Source organism: Mirounga angustirostris, unplaced genomic scaffold, assembly GCF_029215605.1.
Source record: "Mirounga angustirostris isolate CCGP_5_RB_7025 unplaced genomic scaffold, mMirAng1.0.hap1 SCAF_16, whole genome shotgun sequence".
Classification (NCBI taxonomy): Eukaryota; Metazoa; Chordata; class Mammalia; order Carnivora; family Phocidae; genus Mirounga; species Mirounga angustirostris.
In genome coordinates, this window is record NW_026991724.1 from 328,299 (window position 1) to 342,165 (window position 13,867).

A 13,867-nucleotide genomic window follows, 5' to 3' on the forward strand; every position below is an offset into this window, starting at 1 on the left:
CTCCCATCCCTCCTCCGCCCAAGTGGCTTTAGCGCACGGGTCGGGCGCCTGGAAACGAGGCTGCCCTAGTTAGGGAGGGGCCTTCACCCCGCCGCAGGGACCAGGAAGCTGAGCCCACAGAAAGACCAAGGCCGCCCCACCCACCTGAGGCTGCTGTTTCAACCACGCGGAGACGCACCTCCCTGGGCTCACGGTGAGCTCTGGGCCCGGGCCGGGGCGCACTGGCAGCACCCGCTTCCGCCCCGGCCACCGCTGCCGGGGCCCAGCTCAGAGGAGGGGGCTGCGCGTACGCACCGTTCCTCGCGCGCCCGCCGCGCGCCCGCCCAGGATCCGCCGCGAGCCGCCCGGGGCCCGCGGGCAGGCGGAAGACGCGGGGGCAGGTGCTCCGCCGAGCGGCACAAGGCCCCGCCCCCAGCCCGGCCCACCCGGGTGAGCCGAGGGGGCGGTGCCCGGCGCAAGCCCCGCCCCGGGCGTCACGGCCAAGGCCGGTGGGCGGAGCCGGTGGCGGCGGAAGAGCGCGGCCGCGGGACGGGTCCGAGCGGAGAGGTGGCCGATTGGGCTCCGCTGGGGACCGACAGGTAGAGCGGTCCCTCGCGGGGCCACAGCACGCTCTGGTGGGCGAGGTGGGGGTCTCTTTTCGGGGGGAGACACAGCTGGCGGGCGGGTCTCCAGGGAAGCGGGGTGCTGTAGATACTGGGGGCCGCTCCGCTGGCGAGGTCGCCGGGCTGTGCGGGGACATGTGGACACGGGGGGGGCGCACAGCCGGCGGGGACAGGGTCACCGGGCCGGAGGGGGGTCTGTGGACGCTGGGTGGGGGCTCGGGGGGCCGCACAGCCGGCGGGGAGGGGTCTCTGGTTCCTGACACCGGACCCCCGCCCGCCAGAATGGGCAGCAGCTCGCTGTCCGAGGACTACCGCCTGTGCCTGGAGCGTGAGCTGCGGCGTGGCCGCGCGGGCGTGTGCGGGGACCCATCGCTGCGCGCCGTGCTGTGGCAGATCCTGGTGGAAGACTTCGACCTGCACGGCGCGCTGCAGGACGACGCGCTGGCGCTGCTCACCGACGGCCTGTGGGGCCGCGCCGACCTGGCCCCCGCGCTGCGCGGCCTGGCCCGCGCCTTCGAGCTGCTGGAGCTGGCGGCTGTGCACCTGTACCTGCTGCCCTGGAGGAAGGAGTTCACCACCATCAAGGTAGGGCGCTGGGCCGAGGGGGCGCCCCCACTCAGGCTGCCGTGTACCGTGGGGCAGAGGATACCATTGAACAAGGGATTTCATGGGTCTTCAGAGCCGCGTGGCTCTTCAGGGCTCAGAGGGGATTTGGGGCGCTTTGGGGCAGCTCTTGGCCAAGGTGTCCCCCCTCCCCCCCCCCTCCCAGGGCTGAAAACATGGTGTGGGCAGAGGCCACCCACCCTGGGTGCCTGCCTCCTGGGGAGATCCTTGCTCCTCAAGGCTTGAATCAGTGCCCTCCCCCAAAGTGGCCTCACAGCCCAGGTAGCACAGAAATCCTAGGACAGGTGCCTGGGAGGGACTTGAGGTTCCATGGTCATCCTAATCCTTGCATGACCCCATTTATAGAAGAGGACGTTGGGTGGGTGTATCCCCTGTGAAGTAGGTAGGGGCTGGAGGCCCTGCATACGCTGGGGTCTGCACTGATCACCCCTGTGGGTGAGCTGCTGGCCTGCAGGAGGGGGCAGGCATACTTGGCCCTCAAAGCTAATTTGGAAGAGTAGGAAGGTGCTGATGTCATTGGGCACGTGGGCGAGTCCACCTCCACTGGTTGCCATGGCAGCAGCAGCCTCTCTCTCTCTCTCTCTCTCTCTCTCTCTCCCCCCCCAACCCCTTTTCCTCTCCCTCTCTCTCACCCCACCCTCCTTCACTCCCTCCCTCTCTCAAGAGGTGAGCTCTGGAGCCTATTGCTTCATGGGGACACCTGCTGGTCAGAAGTTCTAGGACATTTTAATTCAGAGAACAGGGCGGGAGGCACCCTCAAGCGCCAACCCCGTGGGAAGCCAAGAACCGAGCGGACAGGCCTGCCCTTGCGGTGCTCCTGGGCTTCAGTGTTGGGCAGACCTGGTTGGGATCTGGTTCTGCTTCCTCTTGGCTGTGTGGCTTTGTGCAAGTTACCTAATCTCTCTGAACCCATGTCCTCATCGGTGAAACACACCCAAGAGTAGTGCAGTCCAAGGTCTGTTGTGAGGGCTGAAGGCAAAACCCTGAGTACAGTGCCCGCCCACGGCAGCGCTCCGTCTGCGGGAGGGATGCTGACGGGATCCCAGGGCTCCCGTCTGGGAGAGACACAGCACCATCATCCTGAAGCCCTTCCAGTTCCTCACAGGACTGCAGCCTAGAAAGCACTTTCCCATCTAGCACTCCTGGGCTCTCAGCCCAGATGCACGTTAGAGCCTCCGAAAAATACGGATGTTTCATCTATGTGGTGGAACGCTACACAGTTGGAAAAAATGAATGGCTAAGCCTCTGTCCCAATGGGGAAAGCTCTCCAGAACAGGACGTGGGAAGGTGGAGTTCAGAACAGCCTGTCTGGAGAGCAGATAAGCACCCGTTTGTGTTTGCGTGACCCAATCTCGGCCCCAGGGGGGACAGGAGGTGGAGACCCCAAGGCAAGTGAGATTTCTTTTTTTAAGATCTTATTTGAGAGAGCGAGCAAGCGAGAGAGCAGGAGGGGGGTGGGGAGACAGAAGCAGACTCCCCGCCGAGCAGGGAGCCCAACGTGGGACTCCCATCTGGGACCTGAGCTCAGCTGACTGAGCCACCCTGCTGCCACGAAGTGCGACTTCCTGGCGTGGGGGCTCTTTATTTTGTTCTGCCTCAGCCATGGAGATGGGTGTGCCGGGGTGGGTCGGAGCATGCGGCTGAGCAGCCCCTCTGAAGGGAGTGCCGGCACGGCCTGGTTCCGGGGGGAGGCCAGGGCCAGGAGGAGCTCGAGCGTGGGTCGGCTGCTGCTGACCAGGACCCTCCTCTGCAGACCTTTTCAGGGGGCTATGTGCACGTGCTGAAGGGCGCCCTCTCGGAGGACCTCCTCCTCCAGAGCTTCCAGAAGATGGGTTACGTGCCCAGGGACAACCACCGCCTCATGATGGCTGCCCCGCCACCCGCCTGCCAACTGGTGCAAGTGGCCCTGGGCTGCTTCGCCCTCCGGCTGGAGTGTGAGATCCTGGGCGAGGTGCTGGCGCAGCTGGGCACCAGCATGCTGCCAGCCGAGGAGCTGCTGCAGGCTCGGCGGGCCAGTGCAGACGTGGCCTCCTGCGTGGCCTGGCTGCAGCAGAGGCTGGCCCGGGAAGAGGAGCCGCCGCCTCTGCCCCCCCGGGGCTCCCCAACAGTCTACCAGACCCCGCTGGACCTCTACCGGGACCTGCAGGAGGATGAGGGCTCGGAGGAGGCCAGCCTGTACGGTGAGCCCTCGCCGGGCCCCGACTCCCCGCCCCCAGAGCTGGCCTGCAGGCCGCTGCTCTGGGAACAGAGCGCCAAACTGTGGGGGGTCAGGGGCGCAGCCTGGGAGCCCCTGGAGGAGGCTGAGGTGCTGCCGCAGGCCAGCAGCCCACCCTATGGGGCCTTGGAGGAGGAGCAGGAGCGCGAGCCCACAGCCTTCTCCTTCCTGGCCCTGCGAAGAGAGCTGCTGAGTCAGCCTGGAGACGCGGCTGCCCCCAGAGCCCCAGGGAGCCCCTGCCAGCCCCCCGGCTACCAGGCGCACAGCTGCCTAGCTCCTGGGGCCCTGCCCGCCCTCTGCTGTGATACCTGTCACCAGCTGCACGCGCCCCACTGTGCTGCCCTGCCCACCTGCCGAGCCGGCCACGCGCTTCGCCCGCTGCTCAGTGAGGGCCAGCGGCGCCTGTGGCTGCAGCGCGCGCAGCTGGACACCCTGCTCTATGACGGGCCCGGGGCCCAGCCTTAGACCCAGCCAGGCCCTGCGGCAGGGCCTTCCCGAGACCGTTTCTGTGGTGCTTCTCTGGGCCTCAGCACTCCTCGGGCCTAAGCCCCCAGCCACCCTGCGCCCAGGGGACTTCTGGGCACAGCGAGGTGGGGCATCGGGCTTCACAAGGCAGGAGGTGGGGTCCTGCCTTCCATGGGAGGCTCCTGCGTTGGCCTGGCCGACTCCCTACCCCCGGCACCCAGCATCCAGGCCCATGTCCAAACGTGCTGGGTGGAGGAGTCTCGCCACCAAGCCTATGCCCAACGAAGGGCCCTCTCCCTTCACTTTCGCTCCTTGCCCCATCCCACTGTAGGGCCCACCGCTCAGCCTGTGGACCTGAGCCCTACAGTTGTCCTTCAGAACACTGCTTCCCTCCACGTGTCCAGGGGAGAGTCTCCTCACAGGGCTGTCCCTGGGAGCCACTGAGCACCACTGTGACCAGTCTGGGGGCTCTGCCAGGTACATGGCTGAGCTAGCCCCTTGCCTAGAGGTGTCATAAGCCAGCGCTGAATGAGCTGAGGGCTGGCTCGAGACCAGCTGGGCCGGGGAGTGTGGTCCCCAGGTGGAGAAGAAATGATCTGATCTCAAAGCAGAGTGGGGAGCCTCCCCAGACGCCCAGAGCATAGGCGGCAGGAGGAAGGACGCAGGCAGCTAGTGGGGCCTGGATAGGCTGTCACTCCCCTCGTGGGTGGAGTGTGGGGCTTCTGAGCAGTCCGCACCCCACAAGCCACCCTGCTGTTGGCTTTCTGCTGCATAGGCTCTGAAAGGCAGGGCAGGAGGCCGTGCAGGCTTCCCACCTGAGAATGCTCCCTGGGTCCAGTAGTAAGGGTGTGGCTGGGTTCTTGAGCAGCCACCTGCTAAGGCAGACTCTTAAGGCCAAGGCAGGCAGGCAGAGCCCCCTCCCCTGGGAAGTATTCAGCCACAGGACTAGAGGGGACAGGTGCCTGTCTTCTGTGCTGGGTGCTCTACCCCCGTCTGTCTATCCCACCTCCCCTTCTCCCCAGCACTCAGAGAACCACCATCATGTCCCATGAATCAGAATATTAAAGTTCATTAAAGGACACTGAACCTACTCATACCTGTTAGAAAACCTTTTATCTCTCTGACTCATGCCCCTTCCCCTCTGGGCCTCAGTGTGGGTCAGGGACAGGGCTCAGACCCCAGTCCCTCAGGTGGGATGTGACCCACACCCGACCTCTCCTTCCCATTCTGAGTGTGCCAACCCTGCCGGGGGGGGGGGGGGTGCGCCTCTCCCTGCCCTAGACAGACCCTGGTGATCAGGAGGGAGCACAAGCCACCATGTGGGGTCTACGCATCCCAAGACAGCAACACCCACTGAATTGGGCCCAGCAGGTGTTTCCTCCTGGGAAGGGAGGGTCCCAAGCTTTTACCAGCTGAGGGCGCGGCAACAGGTGTCCTGAATGAGGTCCCACCCCTTCAAGGTGCACCCACCCTGCATCACCCCCATGCCCACTCCCCGCTCTTCTGGGGAAGGGGTGTGATCAGCCGGAGCAGCGGGTAGGTCTCCGCCGAAGGAGGAGCTGGGTCCCAGCAGCGTCGTGAGCCTGGACTGCAGAGGCCTCCCCATTCCGTTGCTGTCCGTCGCAGATGTGCCAGCCCGGTGGAGGGGCTGTCAGGGCTTACAGCGCTTGCCCTGGGCCTCAGACGTGGCCTGGACAGCCCGCTTGTTGCGGTGGTGGGGGAAGGTGGGCATGAGCTCCGGCTCACAGGCTGCGGGGAGGAGTGCGTTGGGGTCTGAGAACCCCACTGTGCATCCGTGTCGGGCCCTGGAGTCGCGTCTCCCTCTGCCCCCCTCAGACAACAGTCTGTGTGGCCAGCGAGTACCCACGTGGGCCTCAGCATGCAGCCCCTGCTCCACCCGGACAGGCCTGTGTCAGGAGCCCGCCCCACCACCCCCAGGGACTCGAGGAGCTGTGGGAGGCCGTGCCCCTACACCCCCACCCTGGACAGAAAGGGCCACAAGACAAGCGCGCTGCGGGGCTCAGTGGGAAACTCACGCAGGGGCTTCTCCTTGAAGTACGAGCTCTCCAGGCCATCTCTGGCCGTTGCCCTGGACAGGAGGCCTCCGTGTTAATAGGACCCCGGCTGCCGCTGGGGCCGCTTTCCCACACACCCACCCAGCTCCGCAGCCTCTGGTTCAAATTTCCCGACAGCAAAAGGCGAGTGGCCAGCAAGGGTCTGCGGCCCAAAAACAGATGAGAAATTCAGAGTGGGCTCTATGATCTGGGTGGGCAGCGACCACCCACACTGGGGGCCTGGGCCTCCGCGTCTGTTGGGGGAGGGGGCACCTCTGTGGCAGCGTGGCCAGAGTTCTGAAAACCCCCCCTTTCGAGGGCTCGGGTTTGAGGCCAGGTCAGCACCTTTTCTTGGGGTCGTACATGAAGAGGAAGTTCAGCAGGCGCAGGCCAGCCTCCGAGAGCCACGGGAACTTGTGTTTGAGGTTGTTGTACGGCTGCTTCCTCAGGCTGTACTGACCCACCAGCGGCAGCCTGGAGAAGCCCTGCAGGGAGCAGGAGTGGAGCATGGGGGCTGGCCCGGGCAGGGGGCAGAGGGGGGCGGATGAGGGCAGAGGCCGGGCACTCACTGGCCAGATGTTCTCACTGGGCGTCCCCAGCAGCTGCACAATCAGGTCCACCTGGTGGATCTCGGACGTGCCAGGGAGAAGGGGCTTGTGGGCCAGCAGCTCGGCCAGGATGCAGCCCATGGCCCTGCAGAGGAGAGCAGACCTTACCTCACACACCTGTCCCCTGCTGCCACACACCTCTGCTGAGGCCAAGTGCTGGGGTCAGGACAGGGTGGAGCTTGGGAGGAAGTCAAGATGGGACATGACCCCGTCCCAGATGGCCTCTTTGGGTGACCATGAGGGCAGGGCCTTTCTTCTGTGGAAGCTACGTTCTCATGCTTCCTCTTAGGGATCCCAGGCTTCGGCCCTCCCCCTCCCCCTGGGGGCTGGGAGGCTGACAAAGACCCCAGCCCTGTTCCTGCCCTTGTGAGCCCCCATGGGACCCACCCCAGCCCTTCCCCCAGGTCCCAGGAGCCGCATTCTCTTCTCACCACATGTCTATGCTGGTGGTCTGCGTGGTGGTTCCCAAAAGCAGTTCGGGGGCTCGGTACCTGCAAACACAGGTACTCCCCCTCGTACCCTGCAGTGAAGCCTGGGCCTCCACCAGCCTTCCTGACAGCCTGAGGCAGCCCGGGCTCCAGACTGCCAACCCCAGCTCAGACCACCTTGTCCTCCCAGCCCACAATCGTGGGTGACACACAGAGTAACACCAACTTTGCGGGTCGGCTCCTAGGAGTCTGCCGCCAGCCCAGTCTGTAGACACGGCTGGCTGACGCATGGCAGAAGACCTACGATTTCGTATCGTTAACCACAGGCCTGTTCTGCTGCTTCTTAAAAACATGCATGAGAAAAACTACAGAAAGCTGAATAAACCGCCCCACCCCACAGACAGAAGTCTGTGAAGCGACCTCCCCTTCTTGAGAGGGCTCAGAACCAAGCAGGACAGTCCCCCGCCCCGCCGTGCTGTCCTCCGTCCCGACAGCCCCGCTGTCTCAGGAAGCTGTCCTAGACCCAGCCTCTAGGAGTGCGTGTGGCCCTCTGTAGCTTCAAGACCCTCAGGATCCTTCTGCTGCTTCAGCATGATCAACCCCCACACTTCCTCCACTCACCAGAGTGTGACCACCTTGGGGGTCATGGGCTTCACTGGGATGCCATAAGCCCGGGCCAGGCCGAAATCCGCTGTGACGAAGGCAGAAAGGCAGTGTGTCACCCAGCGGGGGCTAAGAAGCTGCCGTGTGCAAACAGCTCTTAGCCCCCGGGGAGCTGGCAGGGACTGACCTGCTCCCCCGCCCCAGCGGCACTCAGAGACACCTGCCACAGTGCCGGCACCCAGCACCCACCTGTCTTCACACAGCCCTTATCGGTCATGAGCAAGTTGGACACCTTCAGGTCCCTGGGACAGAAAGGGAACATCGGTGATTCCCAGGACGTGAACCCCACAGGGCAACTAGGTTGTCAACGTCACAGGCAGACTCAGAACGCTTTCCTACACATCCCCTGTTGGAACTTTTTTTTTTTTTAAAGATTTTATTTATTGGGCGCCTGGGTGGCTCAGTCGTTGAGTGTCTGCCTTCGGCTCAGGTCATGACCCTGGGGTCCTGGGATCGAGCCCCACATCGGGCTCCCTGCTCGGCGGGAAGCCTGCTTCTCCCTCCCCCACTCCCCCTACTTGTGTTCCTGCTCTCGCTCGCTCTCTGTCAAATAAACAAATAAAATCTTTAAAAAAAAAATGGATAAAATCTTTAAAAAAAAAAGATGCCCTGAGCCTGGAAGGTTCCCCCACTTTCCTTGTGTCTGTGACGAGACTGCAGGACTTCTCATAGCCTTGTCAGCTCCCCCAGGGGGAAAGCAGGTGCTGTGGGGCCAGGATCGTGCCATTCCTCCCCCCGCCGCCCACTTGGGGCCCCTCCTACCTGTGGATGATGAAGTTCTGGTGCAAATATTGAAGGCCTCGGAGCACTTGCAGCACAATGCACTTGACCTATGCAAAGGGCAGGATGCATCAGTTAAATGTGCCACACAAGGACCTGGGATGGTGCCTCACTCCAGGCCCCCCAGCCTCACACCTGGGCCTCAGAGAAGGGTGTTGGCATGTTCTCCAGAAGGCTGGCCAGATCTTGCTCACAATAACCCATCACCAGAAAGATGCTGGAAGGAAAAGGGGAAGACACAGGGCACCTCCCACGTCCTCCCAGGTAGGCCAAAGGATCCTCCTGGAATTGCAGGAGGCATGAATTCGATTTGGGGGGAGCACAGGGAGGGGGATAGGAAAGGCAGGCTCAGCAGGGCCCAGTGCAGAGGACCAGCAGACTGCATACCTCTCCAGGTGGTTCCCCACAACGACTTCCTTCAGCTCCACGATATTCGGATGGCGAAGGCGAAGGAGCAGTGTGATCTCTCGAAGGCTGCTGATGGGGACCCCTGCAGCCAGACAGCCTCCTCAGTGAGCCCCACCCCTACCCCTGCAGGGCTCTGCCCACAACCTCAGGGAGAATCAAGGCCACCTGAACATGCACTTTTCTTTTTTTAATTTTATTTATTTATTTGACAGAGAGAGAGAGATCACAAGTAGGCAGACAGGCAGGCAGAGGGAGATGGAGAAGCAGGTTCTCTGCTGAGCAGGGAGCCCGACGTGGGGCTCGATCCCAGGACCCTGGGGTCATGACCTGAGCCGAAGGCAGACGCTTACTGGGACCATGACCTGAGCCGAAGGCAGACGCTTAACCGACTGAGCCACCCAGGCGCCCTGAACATGCACCTTTAACTCTCCCTTCCTTCAATGATGCAGGGCAGCAACTATCAGTATGCACCACCGTATAGGACAAGGGGTCCACAGTGAGCACAGCAAGGCCCTGCACAGGTGGCCGGGGAGGGGCTGGGGGGCAGAAATCAGGGGTGTGTGGAGCACAGGGGCTACCAGCCTGGCCTTAGGCAGGGAGGGCTGGGTAGAGGGGTGATGGCTGGGCTGAGACAGAAGATAGGGCAGTACCAGACAGAGGGAGAAGATGAACCGCACGGGGTTCAGGGGAACTAAGGCCTAGAGGAGAGGGGTGAGGGCGAGGGGCTGAGGAAGGACAGGACAGGCAGCCTCCCAGAAACAGGTCCCCTTTAACCCTCATGAAGATGCTCTCAGCACCAGGGGTTCAGGCCAGAGGAAGCCTCAGAAAACTGGCACCTTTCTGCCCCTCCCACTTGAGCTCACCATCCTTCTCCTTGTCCATCCGCACCTTCTTCAGGGCGACAATCTCGTCCGTCTGGGTGTCCCGGGCCCGATCTGGAATGAAAACTCATCCATGATGGAATCTTACTTAATCCCGCATCATACACCCTTGTGCCATACAGGGGCCTCGTTCTGAACGCTGGGGGTCCCTTTCTCTTCTTCTTTGACACTGGGTCCCAACTGTGCAAGCAGCAGCCCCAGCCCCACTAGACACATGCTCTCTGGGGAGTCTTCTCAACTGGGCCACGTACAGGGTGCTAGTTACACCAAGCTCCCTCGAAGTTTTCCTCCTTAGAGTCAGGATGCAGGTCACCGCTTTGCCTTCTGTTTACTATGTTCTAGCAGCAAATAAGACACTTTATCCAGGAAAAAAAACCCCACATTTTGTGCAAAGGAGGCTCTTCAAGGCACTAGTGGGTGAAGCTTCCAAACCCTTCTCAGTCTGATGCACACCAACGTCACAGCCGCCACCCACTGAAGCCCCGGCTGCTTTTGGAAGTTCTAGGTTCTGCTGTAACAGCTCCCTCCGCTTGTAACCACACCGGCAATCTGATGCTTACACCGATGGTAATTACACCACGGATTAGAGTTCACTCGTATAACTTCTGCCCTGGCTATAAAGCCCTGGGTGTTTCCCTCCTTCCAGCCCTGACACAGCTCCTGCTGGGACAGGCCCCTGTGCCCGAGGGCTTCCATCCCGGCCACTCACACACAATGCCATAGGTGCCTTCCCCGATACGGTTCAGCTTCTCAAACTCCTTCACGCTCCGACACCGTCCCAGCTGAAAGACAGAGGTGCTGGTAGTGCAGGGCTTGGGCAGCTAACGGAACAACTAAAGATGGATATTTCACGCTTAATTTGTACAAAGGAGCTCACCCCCGTGTTCACCAAACAAGGATAACCACACACTCGGGCTTTCAGAGAAAAGAGGGGTGACGCTACTGGGCCAGCAGACACTTTGACCACAGTATCACAGGCAGCCCGTTCCCGTCCAAGCCCATGGTCCAGACGTACGCTGTCTACAAACGATAACCACTGGCCACATGTGGTTAACATGACAGTAAAATTTCATTTCCTCAGCTGCCATGTGTGTCGTGCTCCACGTGGCTCATGGTAACCATACTGGATGAATCAGAAACCCACATTTGTTTTTCTAAGTAGGCTCCACGCCCAACATAAGACTTGAACTCACAACCCCAAGATCAAGAGTCCATAGGAAGAAACATTTCCACCCTCACAAGAAGACTACCGAGCAGCACCAGTCTAGATCATGCTCTGGAGATGAACAAAGCTTCTACCAAACACAGCGGAAACGCTTCTGTGGCAGAGACTGACTCCAACATCCACACAGTATTTCTTCCTTTGAGTAGGAAACACTGCCCAGTGGCACGTGGCTACCCAGCTGGTATTTCCCACCGTTGTATTTTGCAGCTAGGTATGTCTATTTGACTAAATTTTGGCCAATGGGATGTGAGCATAAAGGACAAGGGCTTCAAGGAAGGGACTTCCCCAGGGGCACCTGGGTGGCTCAGTCGTTAAGCGTCTGCCTTCGGCTCAGGTCATGGTCCCAGGATCCTGGGATCGAGCCCCGCATCGGGCTCCCTGCTCAGTGGGGAGCCTGCTTCTCCCTCTCCCATTCCCCCTGCTTGTGTTCCTTCTCTCGCTGTGTCTCTCTGTCAAATAAATAAATAAAATCTTAAAAAAAAAAAAAAAAAGGGAAGGGACTTCCTGATCAAAGGAAGTTGGTTGCCGCCCACTCCTTCTTGCCCCTGAAGCAGGGTGGGATTTGGATGAGGTGCAGGTAGATCTACAAGACAGATAACTTGAGTGTCTGGCCCCACCTTGTGGAAAATAGCTGCCTCTCTCCAAAATGTTAGGCGAGAGAAAATTGAGAGAATTTTGAGCTGGCTCCACGCCCAGCACAGAGCCCGACACGGAGCTCCCTCTCACAACACTGAGATCATGACCTGAGCTGAAATCAAGAGTTGGATACTTGGGGCACCTGGGTGCCTCAGTCGGTTAAGTGTCTGCCTTCGGCTCGGGTCATGATCTCAGAGTCCTGGGATCGAGCCCCGCATCGTGCTCCCTGCTCAGCGGGGAGCCTGCTTCTCCCTCTCCATCTGTCCCTCCCCCTGTTCATGCTCTCTCTCTAATAAATAAATAAAATCTTAAAAAAAAAAAAAAAGCATTGGACGCTTAAGTGACTGAGCCACCCAGGCTCCCCAAAGTTCTGTACTTGAGCCACTGTATTTTGGGGTTCCAGTCACAGCAGACAGCCTGTACCCTAACATACCTTCATAATGCAGGACGTTTGTAGATGGACTGAATGAGCATGTCTCCTTGGGTCTAGGAAGCACATGCAGCGAGGTTCAAATTCTAACAGCCTCTCTCTGGCCTTGCTGCCTCCCATCTTCTCCTTCCTTCCTACCACTTGGGGAACCAAGTCAGCATCGCCTGGACTGAGCCCTTGCATGGTCTTGCCTCAGCCTCCTCTTTCCCGTTCTTCTTCACATTCTCTCTCCAGGGGGAACTCCTGGTGCTGCCTATTCACACGGTTTCTCATCTGAGACACTGCTCCTGACATCCTGGGTCGGCACGCCAGTCAAAATCCCAGCCCAGCAGGAACTGCTTTTACAAAATTCCCCCCCAGCTGAACACCATTCTTCCTCTGAAACCCTGACCCTTTCACAGCCGGCAGCAGCGGCTCGTAGGCGCTCCGCTGGCTGTCGGAGCTGCCGTGAGGTTTCGCGTCGCGCGCTGCCGTACTGGCAACGAGGTGAGCACCTGCCGAGCATCTGGGGGGGGGCCGGCGGCCCGCGGACTGCCACCGTGCCTTCAGGATCCTCACCGGCCTCCCAGGGCACCGGCTCCCACACAACCCAGCCCCAGAGTTCACACAATCACTCCACACCCAAAGCTCCACTCTCCCCATCTCGGGCTACACGACCGTGACGCGCAGAGCAAGACGCCACGCAAGCGGCGGCTGTCGGGCGGGGCGCCGCCCGGCGCCTTCCAAGCCCAGGGGGAGGGCACGCCGGCAGTCCCCCGCGGGGAAACGCCCTAGAGCCCGGGGCCCGCTCTTCCAGAGGCTGCCGGCTGGGGACAGCGCCGGGCGCCGCCACCACCCCTGCCCTCGCCCCTGCCGCGGCCCCGAGGACCGCCGCCGGCTTCCGCGCCGGCCGCCAGGGACCCTGGGACTGTCGTTCCCGCCCGCGTCGGAAACCTCAACGCTTTAGCGCGACACTAAGGGGCTCCAGAGCGGTCCAGTCCCGCCCTGCCGCCGGCAAGCTGCCCCGAGCGGCCCCCCGTCGCACCCTGTGTTCCGGAGGCACCGTGAAGAAGCCGTCCTTACGGATACACTTCAGACGGATCTGCTCCGACTCGGACTCCGGGTCCCCCATGTCGGGCGGCCCCCCAGTTCCCGTGTGCGCAGGCGCAGACCAGGTTCCTCCGCGCAGGCGCGTAGAGTACTTCCGGGGCATTTCTACCTCAGCGACGGTTGCCCGGGAAACCTTGCGACGACCCGGGAGGACCTCAGTTTCTGCCGTCCGCTCGCGCTACCGACGTTCGGGCCTGATCTGAGTTTTAAGCGCGGGCACCCGAGGCGGCTGGGGTGCTGGGGAACGGCCGCTGGAGGAGGAGGAGGAGGAGGAGGCTGGAGTCCGAGGGGCGGGGGGCTCCCTCGGAGCCAGGCAGGGCGGGGAGCAGAGCGCGCGTCCGAAGGGCGCGGGAAGAGCGGTGGGAGGCCGCGCTCCGGGCATCGGCGGGTGGAGCGCCCGCCCCCTGCGAGGCCCTGTCGGGCCCGGGCCTCGCGGGCCTCGCGTCCCCGCTGCAGGCGGCGGACGAGGTGAGGGAGGGAGACGGCGCGACAGTGATGCTGGAGGCAGGGCGGTGATGCGATGGGGCGGGGGCGCAGCGTCAGCGGGGGGCCCGGAAAGGCCTGCTGTGGAGGAGCTCGGCGCAGCACAAGCCGGGCGTAGGTGCTAACTGAAGTTAATCATACCTTAGTCAAAATCAGTTGCTTTAATGTCAACTAATTGTCATAGTCACTTCATTTCAGTCCTTTTTCCGTTCATTCATAAGCTAGGCTTCTAGGTGATAATGAGATTAGCATCGTTTTTACGTTATTGTTTGAGAT

At 61.5% G+C, this 13,867-nt stretch overlaps 2 protein-coding genes across 23 annotated transcripts; one reads left to right on the forward strand and one right to left on the reverse strand.

The window, feature by feature from the left end:
- The first annotated feature begins 484 nt into the window (after window positions 1-484).
- On the forward strand, window positions 485-3,949 carry SPATA2L (spermatogenesis associated 2 like). 3 transcript variants are annotated; one of them, XM_045890529.3, is made up of 3 exons: window positions 485-578; window positions 884-1,187; window positions 2,980-3,949. In XM_045890529.3, exons 2-3 carry the CDS (start codon window positions 885-887, stop codon window positions 3,904-3,906), a joined length of 1,230 nt encoding a protein of 409 aa, XP_045746485.1. In that variant the 5' UTR covers window positions 485-578; window position 884; the 3' UTR covers window positions 3,907-3,949. The 3 variants fall into 3 exon arrangements, with proteins under 3 accessions (XP_045746485.1, XP_064437973.1, XP_064437974.1); XM_064581903.1 differs by having other exon boundaries at window positions 492-623; XM_064581904.1 differs by having other exon boundaries at window positions 504-614.
- A 1,051-nt stretch (window positions 3,950-5,000) lies between these two features.
- On the reverse strand, window positions 5,001-13,201 carry CDK10 (cyclin dependent kinase 10). 20 transcript variants are annotated; one of them, XM_064581909.1, is made up of 14 exons: window positions 13,044-13,201; window positions 10,438-10,510; window positions 9,980-10,059; window positions 9,711-9,782; window positions 8,827-8,929; window positions 8,575-8,656; window positions 8,422-8,489; window positions 7,849-7,901; window positions 7,618-7,687; window positions 7,000-7,059; window positions 6,530-6,653; window positions 6,306-6,445; window positions 5,943-5,995; window positions 5,001-5,655 (listed from the first exon to the last, which is right to left on the reverse strand). In XM_064581909.1, exons 4-14 carry the CDS (start codon window positions 9,727-9,729, stop codon window positions 5,558-5,560), a joined length of 870 nt encoding a protein of 289 aa, XP_064437979.1. In that variant the 5' UTR covers window positions 9,730-9,782; window positions 9,980-10,059; window positions 10,438-10,510; window positions 13,044-13,201; the 3' UTR covers window positions 5,001-5,557. The 20 variants fall into 20 exon arrangements, with proteins under 20 accessions (XP_064437979.1, XP_045746496.1, XP_064437982.1 ...); XM_045890540.3 differs by having other exon boundaries at window positions 9,980-10,066; XM_064581912.1 differs by having other exon boundaries at window positions 10,438-10,561; window positions 13,044-13,198.
- Window positions 13,202-13,867: the final 666 nt, after the last annotated feature.